The sequence below is a fragment of the Festucalex cinctus genome, chromosome 21 (assembly GCF_051991245.1).
Source record: "Festucalex cinctus isolate MCC-2025b chromosome 21, RoL_Fcin_1.0, whole genome shotgun sequence".
Taxonomy (NCBI): domain Eukaryota; kingdom Metazoa; phylum Chordata; class Actinopteri; order Syngnathiformes; family Syngnathidae; genus Festucalex; species Festucalex cinctus.
Window position 1 is genome coordinate 11,860,020 of NC_135431.1, and position 19,122 is coordinate 11,879,141.

The window sequence follows — 19,122 nt, forward strand, 5'->3', positions numbered from 1 at the left end:
GTTCTGCTCATTGGATTAAGTCATATGGATCGCGTGCCACTGTACAAAATATGCAGGATAAGTCATTTATAACCTCGGTAGACAAATGAATACAGCTGACAGTTTTATCAGAAATGGATCAGTAAAAGAAGGGCACCAGAACTCAATGCATTTATTTGTTGCAGTTCCCACCATTTTTCCAAATAATTTTTTGATGGCTCTTTAATCACATAAAAAAGGTTATTAAGGATTATTTGGAAAAATTGGAAGTTGAATTACGTGTTTTCCCATCGCTCTTTTTGCCTTCTCTCCATGATGTGTGCGCACTCATGGCTGACAACGAGGCACTCTAAGGTGGTCATGCCAGCCCGAAGCCCTGTTTCACTTGATGGCTGTCAAACAAATCAGTCTTCAATGGGCTTCTGAATTCTCTAAGTCACTTGCGTGCACTCATGGCTGACAACGAGGCACTCTAAAGCAGTCACGCAAGCAGACTATTTAAAGGGAAGATGCTTTTTTTTTTGTGGTGGAGGCATTGCTAGCTAGCTAAATGCACATCACAATTGTTTCAGAGTTGTTCTTTTATGGTGGGGAAGGGGCTGTGTTTTAGCCACACCCACAGAATTAGGAAAACTGAAATGAAATGAAAAACTGTTTCTCCACAATCAAATTCTACATTGTCTCTACATGCTTGACAAACACACTGTGAGATTATAGTAAAATTACAGTATAAAACTACCAGAATGATTCATTCTAATATTAATGGCTCTAGTACTTGGCCCTGAGGGACACCAGAAGTGAAAGTACTTGAAATTTACATTTTGATTATAAAACGTATAAAATGGAGACTACCGTATTTTCTTTCCTCTCTTGCCTTTTATTAGCATTTTTATATACGTATTGACAAGTGTAAGAGTGATCATGTTGGGCTCCCTTTTTTTTTTTTTTTTTTTTTTTTTAACAAATGTTTCAGACACCTACCATAGCTAATGTAATATTTTCTAGTATTTCCTTTGTTTTTATATTCTGCTTCAGATTTCCTCACTTTTTTCTACCCGCTCCAATTTGGTTTTTCATGACATCACCACTCTCTGCATCTGCTTTTCTTTCCTCAAGTTCTCTCTCGCTCTAGTGATAGATCCACACTGCACTGTATATTTCGGTCACTGTTGTTATGTGGCTCTGGTGATTGGATCCAGGCCTGGCGGTGCAGACTTTTGGCTACAAAAACGATAGCACCGCAAACTTGGCACGCGTGACCTCGCATGAATGGACTCCTGCACAAACACATCCTCCTTGAAGTTGTGATACTTCCAGTAAGTTCTTCATCAGCCGGGGGCAAAGTGAGCTAACCCCACATCTCTATTTTGAAAAACACACAGTGAAGAATGTCATTGCCTTCAGTATCCGTCATCTCCGTGCTTTACGTTTTCCACATGCCCGTCTCTTTGGTTCTTACCCTGTCTTGCTATCGCCTAATCGCCACTTGTCCCTTCAGCCCATTTCCTTTACCCTCCCTTCAAAGTGAGCCAAATATCCGCTTGACTTCGGATCCCTACCAATAGGAAACAGACTTTTAGTCCTTGAATCATCTGCTTCAGTCATTAGCATTTGCCTCACTTTTGCAGAGCCGCAACAGAATGACGCGAAAGCCCTCATGAGTCGTGCTTTGTTTTCTTTCAGGTACTACTTCAAAGTGCAGGCCAAGAATGTGTTTGGGTTGGGACCAGTCAGCGAGACGCTCACGTATGTCACCGAATCAGGTGAGCAGCTCCCGCACCGTGAAAACTGCTTAGACGTTAAATAGTTTAGTTCTCAAGCATGGAAATGTCAAAATAGGGTAATTTATTTTTGCAGTCACAGCCGACCAGATGTGTTTATCTATCAGGCGAAAACATTAACATTGTCCTCCTTGTTATTTCTTTTTTAGACGATCCTCTTCTCATCGAAAGACCGCCTGGTAAGTCTATCCAAGTACTTTGAGTCGTGTCCTATCAAAACTTCACATGGTCCAGACAGAAATTAGTTTTTGTCATGTGAAGATTATAATGTCGTCCTACAATATTTAATACCCCTTTACCTTACACTTTTGCATGTCAATTATGTAATCAGATTGCCAGATAATGGATCATTTTTTTTCTCGTGATAACAATTAGCGGATACTTCTTCTGAGGATTAACACGGATTGTTGACAGTAGTGCAGGACTCAACAATAAAATTAAGTTATAGGTGCAAAAATGGTTAATTAAAATAGCAGTAACTCTAGAACGCAGCCCTGAGGGACACCATTAGTGGAAGTACTTGCATGTTATTTTTGCTTTTTGCTAACAAGCATTACCAGTTTTATTTCATCTCTTTACTCTTGTCCACTTGTGTCTCAGGCGGTGAGCCAATTTGGATCCCCTTCTCCTTCCGCTACAACTCGGCCCACAGCTCCTGTAAGGGCAGTCAGTACGTCAAGCGGACGTGGTACAGGAAGTTTGTGGGTGTGGTTTTGTGCAACTCGCTGCGATACAAGATTTTCATGGGAGACGGTCTTAGAGGTAGGTCTGAACCCAGATATGTACTGATTAACAAATACTGTATTGTCAAATAAATCCAATTTTAATTGCTGACATGCTTGTGCTAAATGTAAATGCTCTGCTCAGTTTGTTGCCTATTATGTATTACAGATGTTAGTGGTCATGGTAAGAACCAAGCCCTGAGCATTGCAAAGATTATCTGTATAAATAATAGACCCAAAAGTAATCTAATTTCACCTAATCCAATTTTTTAAAGGAAGTCTTGTTTCTAGCCCAGGGAAATGATGGACAGGAAGGGAACAACATCCACTCTAAATCTGAACAGACTTGGCAAATAAGGCAAAAAAATAAACGTTAGAAGGAAAAACAGGATACTCAAGTCACATAGAAGAAGAACAACAATTGCAGTTGGGATACATCCGATTAACATGAACACTATTTTAATCTGCTGCAGAACCTTTCTACAGTATAGGAGACACAGTGGGACAAGGTGAGGATCATTGTCAGTTTGTGGACTCCCATAGGGACGGCAGGACTGGGCCCGCGTATCTCTCCATTACTCTGCCTTCAGCTCAAGGTAAACATGAGGTCGTAGTTGGAATCCTTTTGGACTACTTCTCAATGCGGTTCCTTCGTTCACATTTCAAATGAATCACTTTTGCCTTTTATAATGATGATGTTTTAATATCTGCTCATAAAAGGGAGAAATATTAGCTGGAAATCACACACAGATGTCATTGTGGGGCATCTGACTACAACGCCTTGGAATAGAAAATGCAGTCCATTTTCAGATTTGGACACTGCATTGGATCCAATGTGAATTGGCAGGAATACAGGATATGCATGTTTGAATCTTATTATGGTCTTAGTGCTAAATTTCACAAGTATCACATTTTGTTGTGAAATTTACCCTAGAAATGTGTCAATTTTGACAATAAATTCTCATTGAAAAATGTAAACATTTCTGTTTATAGCTGTTAAATTGAAATCATTCGATATTACTAATACATCTTTTTTTTTTTAAATTACTCTATCATCAAACAACTTTTTTTTTTTTTTTAAATAAATGAATCACCACAAATTCCCACATTTATCCCCATTTATCAGAAATTTCATGCTCGTTTGCAACAGTCTCAACGATATTTTGTTGCTGTTGTACAAAAACTTAATTAAAAATAATGTACTGATCACAAAAACAAAAAATGAAATTGTCATTCACTCCAGTGAAATGTTTATCAAAAAAAAAAAAAACCCAGGTAAATATTCTTTGCAGTTTGTGGCTGTGTACCAACAATTTACAAACCATTACGTAATTTAAAGTCAGTCCTTAATATTCATTATTAAATATTATTATCATTCATATTTACATTTGTGAGAATATTGTATATGTGTTACCAATTCCACATTTCCTCTACAGGATATTATCGGGCCTACCGACAGGAGCCTGTTACTTTCGGAGTGATCGGCAGACGAACGTCTCATCCTTTCGTGGGCTGGTACGAGTGTGGGGTGCCCATCCCGGGAAAGTGGTAACACAGGGGAGTAGGGGGGGCACTGTTACCAAGGGCAACCTACCAGTAGCCCCGCCAACTACAAAAAAAAACAAAAACAAAAGAGACTTTTTTTTTCTTGCCGCAACTAAAAGACACAACTTTAATCACATGAAATGTACATGATGCTTTTATGCAAGCCAGTGTATTGATGCTGTGTATGTACTTTTTTTTTTTTTTTTTTCTACATAAAGCAGTCTGTATATGAGGGAAGAAAAAGCATGTGGGATCTTGCTTTGTAAAATTCTTGTCAACCATTGAAGCACTCAAGCAATATTATTTATCTCATCAAAGCACATTTGAAATAATAGGCAATTAACTTAGTTTGAAAATGGACTTAATCGTTTATTTGCTTTTTCAGAGCTATTCTTATTGTTTATATTTGACTTCCATCAGAATTCTTGCAAACGTCACCGTGTATGTTTTTAAATGTATGCAGATGAAGAATAAAAAGAGCGCATAACTGCTCAGGAGATTGAATTGAAGGCGCCTTGAAACCGCAGCAATGAAAAGAATCATCCCCTCATCCGAGACACATTTTATTACTCAATCAGAGCTTGATCAAGGTTTAGTGGTTGATCAATCCAATGGGAGAATTGAGTCACAACACGTTCGTCAGCCAACTGGAGCAGTTAAAACCTTACTAAATATCCACAACAACATATTGAGCACAGATGCAGGTGAGCGGGCGCAATTTTAATGGCGAGGGGTTGGGGTTTGGGGGGTGGGGCTTTGCAACACAGTAAATCAGAAGGAAATTCCATCTTTTGAAAATCAACCTCATACAACCTGTGGCAATTTGGGAGGTATGACAACAGACTCAGGAGCTGAGTTAAAAGTCAAACTTTTACTTTATTTTGGCCCATCTGTCTATTATATGTACCGTAATTCTAATTTGGAAAATTATATTTGGGGCTAGAAATGTCCTGAACATGGTGATTGATTTGGGCTATGAAAAATAAATATGAAGAAATTAAGTTATTCCAAGAGAGCCCAATAAAACCTCAAAAGCCAAAGAACTTCAACCACAAGTGTTAAATATCAAATAATCTATAACAATAATCATTTGAGTCTTGCGTCATATCTTTCCTAAATTCTGTGTGGCCCTGTATGGACCCTGTTTATAATTTGAAGCTTTATTATGGATTATTTGAGTGCAATTGTCTCACTGGACAAACTGTTCTCATTATGTTTATGAGCAAATCTTTGATAATAAGTTTCCATATCCAACAGTTAACGTGCTGCTTTTATTACTTGCAGTGCTGAAATAACAAATGAAGGGAAATACTTTGCTCGTGATGTGTCGCAGACACACTCAACCAGGTGGAAAATGAGTGGAAAAGCCTGCTTGGTATTTGTCGCCGATTAAATCGTTACGTCATGAGATTCATTTGTGGCTCACGGGGCCTGTGGCTCGTTCCAGCTAGCAGCTGTTAGTTTCCACTAAGTGGCAGTAGCAACCAGGCGCATTCATCCTCAACATTCGGTATCCTTGTGAGCACAAAACGCCCGAGGGTCCTGTCATCATAACACCCCCCCCCCCCCCCCCCCCCCACTCACTACGGTATTTAATACTTCTCATTTATTATCATCAGTAAGTAAAGCCAAAATGTTGATGCAATGTATCTCGGATGTCACTCTCGACGCCGGGCAATTAAAGGGAAATGAATGCTTGTTTCTGCAGTCAGACTGGACCGATTTGTCAAAACCTCTGACAGGCTGTCACATTTGAAACACAACGTGCTTATTTAAAAGTTTGTTTTCATCAGAATTACTCAGTCATCATGGAAATGTAGAAGAATAATGAAACTGCGCCGTTTTCCCGGAAAAACTGGTTTCGTGTATGTCAAATTAAAGGCATAAATGACTTTGGAGCAGATGAATTCACCTTCAATTATTTCCTATGACACATCAGAGGGTAAGTAGTTTTTTGGTTTCAAATACTTCCATAATACATCTTACTTATGAGTTTTTGAATTTTTTTTTTTTTTGCTTTGACCTAAAAGCAAAAAATTGAGATACGAGTGCTGTTATGCTAACGGTATAGATGGGCTAACAGTATTGTCTGTATTTGAAAACAAACAGTGCATTAACACATCTAGCAATACAATATAGCAGTACTCACAGGCATATATTCTTTATCCTCTGCATAAAAACAAAACAAAAAACTAATATTACTTCAGATTACTATGCTGAAAAAATTGATGGTGGCGCCACAAATGGCCCGCGGGCCATAGTTTGGACACCATGATTTACAGAGTGCTATTTTCCTTATTAAAGAACATGTTATAATTTTTTTTTGATTAGTTTGGTGGGAGCTGCAACAAAGGGTAAGTTATTTATTTCATAATTTCATTATTTAATTATTAAAAATAGTATCAAGTATAAATATGTTACATTTTTAATGGTGGCAGTTTGATTTTCAGCTATTTCCTATGGGAATATTCATTTAACAGCAACACTATGATCAGAGTTTTTCAAGCTGTTAGTTGATTCATTTTGACTTCATTTATAGACAACCTTGCCAAAAAGAAACATCTGTTCATTAGGTCCACTGAAAGTGCCGTTAAGCCCCCTTTTTTTTTTCTTCCCCTTTTCATCTCATCACGGTGGTCTTTGTCCCTGTGGAATAAATGCGCCAATGACCAGGAGTTTGGCCCGCGAACGTCGCCGATGCTATGCTGCTGACCACATTAACGTCTGATTAGATCCAGCTCAGCCAAAACCTGATATTATTAAAGCGATCTTATCCGGCAAACACGGCGCATCACCTCCGAAGATGCCGCCAAGCTGACACTCGTTCATGCCAGAACATCAGCTGTCAGCCATTTTTCCAGAATCTGTCAGAGCGTGTGTAATAGTTTTCATGCGGCGCGGTGAGAGTCAAGGTCTGCGCACGCGGCAAAACACTCGTCTTTTACAGCAAAAAGGCCAAGAGGCCACGCTGGCTTGATTAAGTCCAGGCTCGAGCTTACTTTCCATACGTAATTCGTACATTAGCGACTCAACTATATACAATTTTTTTCAAAGCTTTGTTTTGGCCTCATTGCGAGTATTTAAGAGCAACTTTCCGCTCCGCCATTTTTTTAAATTACATGTTAAAGAATGTGTGCTTGTGAACACATGCTATGTTTTTAAAATATTTATAAGTGGGTCACAATTTGGCCTGGAAAAAGTTAACTCCATTGTAGAAAGCTTAAATAATCACAGAAAAGCTTTTGACAGAGAAAGAAAAAGACAGGAAACGAATTTAAACCCGCTGCTTTGACAACAGATGTTTTACTTATAGCTCAAGTTCTTCATTATCACAAATATTCTATACGTGACCTCTACCGGCAAATGTGTGTAGCAAACAGCACAACATGGGTCCCTCTTATTCTCTAAATGATGGCATAAATCATTCAGACCTTTCGTCAACTTCAACTTGTAATAGAAATCCCACTGCGTGAGTCACATCTTGACATGATGTATCAGTTTTACTCAACAAAATCCGAATGTTGTCACTAGTGGCTACGGCTTGTGAAGGACGTAAAACAATTCCAAAGATTTAGTACACTGGATGCTCCAGACCACACACATGAACTTGAACATGAACGTGAACATTTTGGGGTGGAATCATCATTAACATTTGATGGCAGGGCTCACTTTGACAAAGTCACATTAGAACGCTCCTGGCACAGGAGCTGAATGGATAAATAAATACACTGAAAAAAAGCTTTTTACAACATTTTTATGATTTTCTTATTTTTTTTTCCCCCGTGTGCCTCAACTATTATTTTACTGGCTTTGAAGTGCATGAGTCGAAAAAGGCATCTGGACTCGTTTAGGAAAGTTTCAGTTTTAGACATGCCCGCCTTGACCCAAAGCATAAGTCGAAAATATGATGAAACAAAACCTCACAGGACAATAAACAAAAACAAAAAAGAATCTGGAAATTATTAATTGCCCAAACATTTAACAAATGTCACTGATCTCATGCTTATAAAAATGGTGTAAACGTAGTTAAGTGCCTCGCTAATAAATCACTTTTTGGGGTTACATAGAAACCCAAGAATGCTTAACAAGTATCTTTTAAAGGTTGAGAATCACCTTTTGCACATTTTGCAGTATTCATTTAATACTTGTTTTGAAAAGAAAGTTAGTCTGAAGTATCCATTTTACTGCATCTCGCTTGGTTGTTAGATCATGATTGTTAAATAACTAACTAAGACTCAAGAATGCTTTGCGAATAGATAAATACATCTTTAGTCTTGATTGTCAGATTATTTTCATGGTCTTCCTTTAAAGAATTTGTGTTGTTACAATGGAAGTCAAAGTCTGGAATGTGTTAGCTGGCTCGCTAGTTAGCTGGCTACCTTGCTAGCTAGCTAGCGAGACTGCTCGATGGCCCAATTTGTCTCAACTTTAGACAGGTCCTGTTCGACTCTAGCAAATGTTTTACACGCTCAAAAAGTATTCACTCAGGTCCAATAGGGCCTATTATTATTAATCCACCACTTTGGTTGTGGGCCAGCTTTTCCAAAATATTCTATTACTTCATTGTTATCAGGTCTGTCATTGGGAAAGCGGCTTCATCGGCTAATCCAAACAAAAGGTTGGCAGGTAAGTCAGCCTTTGTCAATTTTGTTTTCAACAAGTGCTGACTTCCCATTTGTGATTTTATCATTATCACCTCAGTTGTATCAGCACAGTTGGAGTGTAGAAACGAGCCAATATAAATACAGTTTTGCCCAGACATGGCACTATGTACAACATTGTTCTCAAATTAAATGTAATGTTCATGATGCAGGTAAACTGAAAGGAAAATTATGCCTTAAAATGATTTTATTGCCTTCTCTAATTTGTTGGGAGCTTCTTATTTGACCAAAATGTTGTATGGTTTTTTTTAATAGCACAGAGATAAAAGGTAATTACTAACTTCATTGCCTAGGTTTTTTTGTTTTTTGTTTTTTTGGTTTTGTTAATACGCACCTGACTTGCACACCTTTCACCTGTGTACATTCTCCTGTCCAGACTTCTGACACACCCACTGCGTGGGTAACCTGGAAATGTGAAATATTGATCAACAATGACATGTTTCCAGGGCAATAATCTCATACATCTGGACAGTAGCAAGGAAAACAGTGTGTTCCTATCCTGTCAGTAGTAAAACTTACTGTTCGCTTTCATCCAAATTGCATTTTGCAGTTTTTCCAAGAAACAGTGATTCATCCCGAGAAAGAAATGATCCAATTTAAACAGTTAATTTGTCGTGCTTGTAAGCTTTTATTGTGACATATTTTTGATATTTTACAGTCTGTGAGCAATGACCCAATCACTGTACAAGCATATTCGTCACATATTGTGGTCCAGGTGGTGTTTGTTTGACTGCATTGGTGTCTATCAAGGTAAGACTTCTTTTTTTTTTTTTTTTTTTTTTTTTTTTTTTTTTTTTTTTTTTTTTTTTTTTTTTTTTTTTTAAAGCGTGGTGGTTCCCTTTGTTCTCTTTTGTGGGTCATGCCTCCAACTCTTGCAATTGATTGGTCAGAACTCCCTGTTGTAGAAATATTTATTGTATTTTGCATTACAATCAGAGGTGATGTCATGAAGGCAGATTCCACAGCAAAAACACAATAAAAGATAAGGAACCTTTGTTCTAATCAATTATCAGGAATTAACATGCTGGAGTTTCAGTCCGTATTTCAAAGTAATTAATAGCGGGGACACTCACACAGGGCATCGGAACAAACGGAAAACCTTGTCGCGTGTTCCGCACAATTTAAATCAAAAATGGAAAATGAGCCATACTTGAAAATGATCATTTGTCAGTCATGAAATTTCTAACTCGTGCAGAAAGCCAAACAAAACAGAGAGCTGTTCTGGATTTCCAGGGAGTGACTTTGGAGCAAAGACAGTAATCAACCGTTATGCTTGTGGTTGCCGATGGCAATTTTTATCATTTAAATAGAGCTGGAAAGCAAGATTTATTTGCACACAGCGACATGGTGACAGATGCGGGACAGACGGAAACACAAACACTTCCTTCTGTGGCCACAATGGGCCCATCATATGTCTGCAAATAGCTCAGACAATATAGAGCACTAGTGTGCAAGAGGCATCACAGTCATATTCAAATTCTGTACATTAACTTACGATTTTAATGAAGCTTATTTTACGCATAAATGAAATTGATTTTCATCAGTGAAAGAACTTGAAACACCATTAATTTGTTTAAAAACGGTCACAATTTTCAACAAGACTTTAGATTGGGTGCATTGGATTCATCATTTTGTTTGTCTGTTTTGTTTACCCTAGTAAGGATAAGTGGTAGAGAAGATAGATGGATGAATAGTTCAGTGGGGTAAGTTAGAAGTTAGCTAGCACGTTAGCTTGTACATCTCATTGACCCTGTGTTTACAGTAAACAAATCCAATTTTTTCCAAACTAATAAACTTTTCATCTCACGACATAAATAAGAAATATCATGCCCAAAAATACACATGATCAAATTAATCTACAGCTGTTGCTTTCTGTAGGCGTAAAACAAAGGATGATAGAGGATTGAGCGCCAGCAAAGATGAGGATTATCTTGAAACACTTCCTGTTTTTTGTTCTTCTTTCAGATTTAGTATTAATGCAATCATGTGCTGCCACCTAGTGTCCCAAGGCGAAATTACATCCCAAATTAAAGAACAAAATTGAGTTATAACTGCCCCCCCAAAAAAAAAATCTGTGCGAAAGTGGGACCACAAACCCAGAACCTGCAATGGAGGGTTTATTGTCCAGATAAAATCTTACTTAATGTATGTCGAGTAACAAAGCATTTGTACTGCGTTACTAGACTGATTGCAGATGTTGACAATGATACGCCAACCTCTTTCAGAAAATTGTTGACGGTTGTTTTCCATCAAATCCATTGCAGTGGCTAAAAAGGCAAAACCATAAAAACTCTGCCACTGTCCAAATACTTCTGGAATCTGGACCTAACTTGTGTGTTGAAATATATCCTCCATTGTGGAGGCAGGATATGCTGCCTGCTTTTCTTAATGCGGACTGGCCAAAGTCCACAGCCGGGGACGGAAAAGTCTCATAGCAACGGGAGCCGTCTGTATGCTCGGACGAGGCCGGCTGATTTGAAGCAGCACTTGTTAATTCACTCGCTCCCAATGTTTTGTGAAATGCTGCTTTGCATCATGTTTGTGCTTTTCGTGACCTCTGCAGAGCAACTGACGAGGATGAGGTCACTCACGTGGAGCCCCCCTAATATGTTGAATCACGTCAGCATCCTTGGAACAATTTTATGAGATTGTATTCATAATTGGACTATTTTTTTAGCAACTTTCTGCTCCTGTTTGAGATCAGTGATAAGAGTAAATTGCTGCACCAATACTAGGACTGTTGTTTGATTTCATTGCAACCGTAAGCGCAAAAAAAAAAAAAAAAAAAAAAAAAAAAAACCTCAATCCTCATCTTGAACTGTCCAGCATGCTCCAGTCTAGCCGTTGCTATTTTTCAGTCGTATAACTTGCAGACATAACAATACTGCCATCCAAACAGACTGTTAGAATAGCTCACTGTGAGAGAATGGAAAGAGAAGAAACCCGCACGGACGATCTGAACCTAATAAGAGAATATAGTGGTTCTAAGAGTGTGAAATTATTTAAGACAGTGTCGAGGATCCTTTGATGGCTTTGTTTTAAGGCCTATTAGTTGATATTCGCTGCCAATATTACATCTGTTTTGGAAAAATATGTGGAAAATCCCCTGGCAGAGTGTGTATTGATCTCTTAAACAAACATGTCCCGTATCCAAACGTCCTCTGGTCTTTGTGTAAGACGCCACTGTAGCCACTTGAATGAACTGACCTTGAATCTACCTCCATATTTTTTTTTCTACAACCATTTTGTTGTGACCCACTCATCTTTTCCGTGCTGACTGCGGCTCCAGCCTTTCCATGTGGACATATGTTTAGACAGACAATGAAACGTAGCAGACGGCAATAATGAAAAGATTCTGAAAGATTCTGTGGAGCATGATCTCAGACTGTCAACTGGAAGCCAGGCAGAGAGCAAGCTGTTTTGAAAATGACCTTCCTTTGAACAGTGAAGACTACCAAACGGACGAGTTGTTTACTCGCTTGGCTTTGGGGTTAACAAGGTCAAAAAACTGTAAAAAATGAAACTGTAGTTATTGCCTGATTCACAAGATCCCATTGCTGTCGTTGAAATTATTAATCAAAACAAGCACGTCTGTTACATATTATCCTTTAAAGTCACTTTCTGATTAGCGCTTGTCTCGTATTTGTCAGCTCATAGATCCTTGCCTCGATTGCTTCACTGTTGGCTGAAGTGCAGATAAAGATTCTTTGACCGTTAGATAATTTCTTTTAAGGGCCAAAATGAAGGCTGTGAGTCACTTAGAAGCAAACTCAAGTATGGATGAAAAGTAACATTTGTATATCATCTTATCCCGCAACAGCATACAGAAATGTAGTGTAATTCCTCCAAAATCTCAACCAGATGCTAAAGGTGCTAAAATTTTATCACGTGGCTATGATTATTTAAGACTACACTTGTCTGTGTTTTCCCAACCATGTTTGAAGTTGTCTGTTTTGCTTCAACCCGTCAATCAAGGGACAAAAAAAAAAAAAAAACGTCAACATCACAGAGGACCATCTGAAATCTGATTGGTTACAAGAATAGTCGCATTGCTAACAGAGGTGGCAAATCCAGGTCCAGAAAGTAAAAACCCTGCCACAGCTTGGCTTTAGCCACTTGTGCTAGCTAGCTAGCTGGTTAGCTACAGCTCCCTAGCAGGTAAATGAGCACCCGAGGAGCTAGCTAGCACCTGGAGCTAAAGCCAAACTGTGGCAGGGTTTTTACTCTCTCAACCTGGATTTGCCACCTCTGATTGCTAATAAAGTTGAAGTCACATGGGTAAGGACTACTTATTCTAAAGGCGCTAGGCAGATTAGATTAGCATTGCAACACATAGAGGCTCAACTCTGATTGGACCAAAAATAAATGAATAAATAAATAAATACAATCTAATGTCCACATTACTGGAAACAGCGCAGCCCAGACAAATCCAATTTAAGAGAGAGACTGTTGGGAATAATTAAAAATGTTGTTTTCTAAAAATGTTACAGCTGGGCACAGTCGAGGTCACACCTAGAAGTTGATAGACTAATCAAGTAGAGGACACTATTTGAGGAAATACGGTATTGCCCTTTTTCGTTTTTCTTGCTACCGTTGCGTTATACCAGGAAGTAAAAGAGGCCATCAAGGACGAAGCTACTTCCTCGACAATGAGCCAAGTCTGCCACATTCAGAAGGCCAGCCGTATTGAGCTTAAAAAATTCATCCTTTTGAGTCTCCTCCAGTTGCTATTCACTTCTTTTTAGTCTCTTTCCCATGACACATCTCTTCGCTTCCAGCCAAAGAGCTGCTGTGCACTGGCAGCGCCGACACGCCTGCTGATTTGTTGAAAAATCAATCCAATGATTAAATCGAAGAGGACTCTTCATTCCAAATCCAACAGACTCAATGACTAATACAAGTAGAAGTGCTAAAGTTTGGTCCATTAACAAGAAATTAAATAACTACGTTCAATTAAAGTCAGTGTAATGAATGCAAACAGAGTTCAAATGAGCAGAATTTGCCAGGTAAAAGAAGCCAGCCTAAACCTCAGTGACCTAAAAGTCAGCAGTGTTTTATTACACGGCTGTCTGGACGACATCCTTAAGTGTTGCATAACTGTAAAGACCCAACCATCCGTGGTTACACCCTTTTGTTAAAAACTACATCCGGGGGAGCTTTGATTAAAAAAAATAAAAAGTCATTGTGACTTGACAGTCGTAAATGATAAATGTGATCTGTGGGGGAAAAAAAAAAAAAAAAAAATCAGCTGTCTCTGGGGTAGCTAATTTGATATCCAGTACAGCTCCCAAATGTGGGTTCCTGTTCTGAGGTCTTGCTGGCGTTTTCGTTGTTGCTTTTGTTCATTATATATTTACATGTAAATGTATCTGCAATTTGTTAAAAAAGTGTCTTTTGTAATAAATACAGAATTGTTAGCAATTTATGGTCTTTTTTTCCCCAAGTTGTTAAATTGGTTTAAAAGAAAAAAAAGAAAAAAAAAGAGAAAGCTGTTCAATTTATTACAAGGACCAGTTAAGTGAGAATTCTGAAATAAAAGTCAGAAACCTGACTTTTTTTTTTTTTTTTCCTTTTTTTGAAGAAAAGCAAGGACCTCAGTCATCTTTGTTAGGAATGTAAAAAGTGTGTTACTGCCATCTCCTGGCCAAGCTTCAAAATTGTCTTTTGGCTTTTGATGTCAACATTTGAAAGACATTTTCTAGTAATGGGAAGGATTTGGAGGTGGTTGCTATTGTGCAAAGAAATATAATACTGTATGACTTATGCACTGTATGGATGAATATTTTTTTCAGTCAGTGAATGTCACAAGTGCAAAGTTTGAACATTTTAACTAAATGGTAGTAGAATAGTTCACAATATTCAGCAACCACAATATTGTTGAATGAAAATGCACCTTAAAAACAATTTTAAAAAATGTTTTTGGGGGGGGGGGCTAAAATGGGGTCATTTGTATTTATTTCAATGAGCAAAGATGATTTGAAATAAATACAGCGGTATCACGGAATGCCTTAAACTCACATCTCAAGGCACCACTGTGCAGTTTAGTTCAAATATCATATATGAATAATAATCTCCAAGTTAACCAAATGTGTTGATTCCCGCTGTACTAAAAGTACTCAATGACGTCAGAAGTGTGTCCTCAGCAGCAGTTTGTTCGAGGAAATTGCATGCAAAGACAGGAAGAGGAAGTACAACAGAATGACTCGGCCAAGGATTTGGACACTTGAGCACACACTCAGGATGCTCAAGTGCTTCATCATGAGGTTGATCCTGCTTCCTCTCATCATCGCAGGTAATGACTATATATGGATGAAAATATGATTTTTTTATTTTTTTTTAAATAAATTGCCACCAAAAAGTCTTCCATTGAAGTGCTATTGACATTAATTGCACACCATCTCTGTCTTGCAGTCATCAATGGTGCCAGTGATCCGGTCAGGTTGACGTTCACGTTTCCGTGTGCCAATTTGGCGTGCTATCACATCTGGAGATTTACCCCGAGAACTGAAAGCATCGATGTGGTGATAGGAAGTAATGGTGAGATGATGAAATCGGCGGAAGATGACAATCAGGGCTTACAATGCACGGAGAGGCTCCCACGTCTGACGGAAAACAACATTGGACCTCATTACTGCAGAATAATGGATGTCTTCACACCTCAAAATGGTCAGTAAAGCCTGGACAATGAAGGTGCAATTACAAAAAAAAAAAAAAAAAGATAAGATTACCTGTATGTAGTAATCAGCTTTACAAGAATAACATCAGAATTACAAGACAATTAAGCACAACATTACAAGAAAAATATATTTTGACAAAAGTGTGTTTACGTGGTGTGCATTTTATAGCTCACAAATCATGCTTTTTTTTTCTAGATTTTTTAGAAATTGTTTCTTTTTATTTCAGTAATAAAATATCACTTTTATGAGAAAACATTTAATTTTAATATTTTTAATCGGGGAAAAAAATCCCAAATTTATGAGTAAAATGTTATAATCTTATGAGAATAAAGACTTTAAAATAAAAAAAATATATATATATTTTTTTAAAGAATGCTTGTTTTAGAAAAATAGTATTTATCTTTTGAATAAAGTTGTATATTTTTACAGAAAGTTATTATTTTATTAGCATGAAAAGTTTTCCCATAAATCTTTAATATTTTTGGAGAATTAAATGTTTTGTTTTATTTGAAGAAAACCATTTTTATTCTTGTATTTCAATGGGCTGTTCAATACCACTTGTTGCAGACCAATACCAGTATGAATATTCACTTCGAGTACTCACCAATACTGACACAGAAGATTTCATTTGAGAAAATGACCAAATATTATGATGCAGACGATAATTTGCTGATGTGACAAACTGCCACCATATAGCGCCAACTACTGCCGAGAATGAGTTACTTGATTTCTGATTATTTTATTTTGTTTTGCCACCTATCGATGGCTGGTGTCAGCAGTCCCCACAATACTTGTAGTAATACCAGTAGTAGTAGTAATAAGTGTTTTATTACAGTTATGTCATTAATACATTCGTCCAAAACTTAAAAAAAAAAATAATAAAAAATGCCGTATGAAAAGTCTTTTCTAGTCTAAATTGTCAATAATTAAGTTTTTAAACTGAAAGATGAAAATCTGAACAAAAAAAGTGAATATCTTACAAAAATAAATGTTAAAGTTACTCTTATGATAAAGTTGTCAAATTTTCAAAAAAAAATAGTGTCATGCCAAAATGGCAATGTTGATTTGTGGTTTCTTTTAGAAGCGCCCGTGTTTTTAGGGGCGCCGGGCTTTGGCGTGACTTTGCAGTGCACCCTGCTGTCCTTCTTGACACTGGACCGTTGCTCCAAACCGCAGCAGTCTGACGTCCTCTTGACGTGGTTGGACCGAGCCAACCGGGAAGTCCACAACAACTTGAGCCATCGCATTTCACGAAAGTCCCGGTGTGACGTCACCTTGACTGTCAACTTGCAAACTCCCGGGAGCGAGGCGTTCAGGTGCCAGGCTACTGTGAGACAAAACACATGGACTTCGGCGGAGATGCGGGTCCAAGTACCAGGTGTGGACCAACTACTAACGAACCTGTATTTATGTCTAAACAAATAACACAATTTTGCCCGTTTAGTTCCCAAAGGGAAGGGAAGAAGAGACTCCAACTTCAAAGAAGTAGAACCTCAGGGTATGGAATTAAGTCCACTTAGTTTTAAAAATGACTCATTACAAATGTATGCCACAGAAGTGATGTCCGTGTCATTTTTCCAGGTGACAGCCGCTACCAAGTCGGCGTGGTGGTGGCGGTGTTGGCGTGCGCCGCGTTGACCGCTTTGGCCGCCATGATTGTCGTGGTCCGGCGAAGAAAGGCAGAGAGTAAGTAGTGACAGCGATATGATAGTTTGGGATTTGTCATTAGTTGTTTTTTGTTTTGTTTTTTTTTAACTCATTTTTTAATTCAATTTTAATGAGGTTTTAGAGGAAGTTTATTAGTTATTATTTGAAAATGCTTTGTTTTATTGAGTTATTAGTTTTAGTATTAATTTTAGTTTTTTATATGAAGTTTTTGTCAAGTGGGAGGTTTAAAAAAAAAAAAAAAAAGTCACTCCGTATTGAGTAATAAATTAAACGACTGTTTAACTTTCCTCCTCCTGTATGGACATACAGCAATACTGTACCAAAATAAATACACTTAAAATGTATTTCAATTAACTGACAATGACAAAAACAAAAGACATTTTTGCTAAAATTATAAGTTTCATGAATGCAAGATGCACTTTCAATAAGTTTTCATTTTTTAAAAACACATTCTCATATTTTAACAATTTTAGTTTGAGGTATTTCACATTTTTCACATTTTTCCTTGACTATAATAACCTTGGAAATGGCTGAGAGAAACTATAATGAGCCCCTACAATAGCCATAAAATGGTAAGAAACAGAATATAAGGAAATACAATATAAAACCGGGATAAATCTGATATATAGCTAGTAATAGCATCAAATAAAACTTAAGTTAACTTTGCATTTCACAATATGCATCTCACAATATGCATTCAATAAAAATGCCCAAAGATGCACATTTTAGGTGTAAAAATTTGTTACATATAATAAAATTCAGTAAAAATTACAGTGAGCTGAAATACCTTGTTTTAATTCTTTTTTTTTAGTCAAATCTAGTTTCAAACAAATAGTGTGCTGCCATTTGCAATCGACAGTGAAATTACACTCAAAATAAAGGGGAGGCAGGAAAATATTAGAATAGGTCCTAACAAATTGTTTACATTTTAGTCATATTATATATTTGTACATTTTTGTATGACATTATGCAAACAATCATTTCAGACCTGCCTGGTGCTTCTTCTCCCACAGCCATTCACAGCCATGTAAGTTAACCCTCAACTTTATTCGTACAATGTGGGAGCACACAAACTGAGTTGAATGTAATCACAGGTTGCAGATGATGTCGTTTATGCGGACGTGGTCCTGCCCGATGGTGCGGAAAGCGTTTCTTTCTCTCAGGGCCAAGATACAGAATACGCTTGCATTCGCTACCAGTAGTCCTCCATGTGTGTTCATGTGCGTATAAGATTATTTTCGCTTTAATTCACTATTCACGTGTCTGCTTAAGTATTTATATGTTATGTATTTGAAAAGTCTACCTCAAGACATATCATTTCCCCGTTTTTTTGTCATTTGACAACAAAAGGGTGATTTCCTGTTTTCTCCATGGCGTGAAGTGAAAATTCTGTTCTCTTTTTAAAAATATATTTTAAATAAAAAAAAATCTTCTTTTTTTTTCCCTTGCAAAAAAAAAAAAAAAAAATAGAGTTTATTATGAAATTGTGACTTTATTTTTTTCCTTAAAACTATTCTCTTGATAAAAGCTGCTAAAATGATTTGGAAATATTTTTTCTTTCTTGACTTAACTTTAGCCTGCATTTGCGTACACACACGAGGTCACACTTGCACAGCCACGCACGCATACACTGTAACACACAATCTCAGCAGGCGAGAGAGCCTGCCGGAGCCGGTCCCGGCGTTGCCCGATTTGCATTTTAAATGCTTTTTAGTCAGCCCACTCTTGTGTTGTTCACAGTGCATCTCCACACCTTAGAGTGCGTGTGTGTGCGTGCGTGTGACAAAGAGCGAGAAAGAGTTGAGTGAGGGGGTCGAACAGATAAGTGAAGCAGAAATGTTGGTCGAAAGAGAAACTTTGTGAATATTAAATTTGAATCCACCAGCGCCACTTAACATACGAGTGACGGCTATTTAAACACAAATGGCCAGATTAACAATACTCACAGGCATAATTTTTCATAGTCTTCAAAGAATGCCTAATATTAATATAAGAGCGATGGTCTCTATGTACCGTATTATAGTGCCTACATGTGGCCAAGTTGCACAGAACAGAAGGAGCAGCACAATGACCATTGAATTGAAGCAGC

At 37.6% G+C, this 19,122-nt stretch overlaps 2 protein-coding genes across 7 annotated transcripts in view; both read left to right on the forward strand.

Annotated features, from left to right (window-relative positions):
• fndc1 (fibronectin type III domain containing 1) overlaps nucleotides 1-4,519 on the forward strand; it is a 57,225-nt gene extending 52,706 nt beyond the window's left edge. For all 6 annotated transcript variants that reach the window (XM_077511487.1, XM_077511489.1, XM_077511490.1 and 3 more), the window contains 5 exons: nucleotides 1,663-1,742; nucleotides 1,910-1,939; nucleotides 2,361-2,522; nucleotides 2,956-3,078; nucleotides 3,919-4,519. In XM_077511487.1, coding sequence (XP_077367613.1) covers nucleotides 1,663-1,742; nucleotides 1,910-1,939; nucleotides 2,361-2,522; nucleotides 2,956-3,078; nucleotides 3,919-4,034 — 511 coding nt within the window. In that variant the 3' untranslated portion in view covers nucleotides 4,035-4,519. The remainder of the gene's footprint in view (nucleotides 1-1,662; nucleotides 1,743-1,909; nucleotides 1,940-2,360; nucleotides 2,523-2,955; nucleotides 3,079-3,918) is intronic.
• A 10,167-nt stretch (nucleotides 4,520-14,686) lies between these two features.
• On the forward strand, nucleotides 14,687-18,675 carry LOC144010729 (uncharacterized). Its single transcript, XM_077511170.1, has 7 exons — nucleotides 14,687-14,980; nucleotides 15,100-15,354; nucleotides 16,447-16,743; nucleotides 16,810-16,863; nucleotides 16,947-17,051; nucleotides 18,020-18,060; nucleotides 18,128-18,675. The coding sequence occupies exons 1-7, from the start codon at nucleotides 14,887-14,889 to the stop codon at nucleotides 18,233-18,235; spliced, it is 954 nt and encodes a 317-aa protein (XP_077367296.1). The 5' UTR covers nucleotides 14,687-14,886; the 3' UTR covers nucleotides 18,236-18,675.
• The last annotated feature ends 447 nt before the right edge of the window (nucleotides 18,676-19,122 follow it).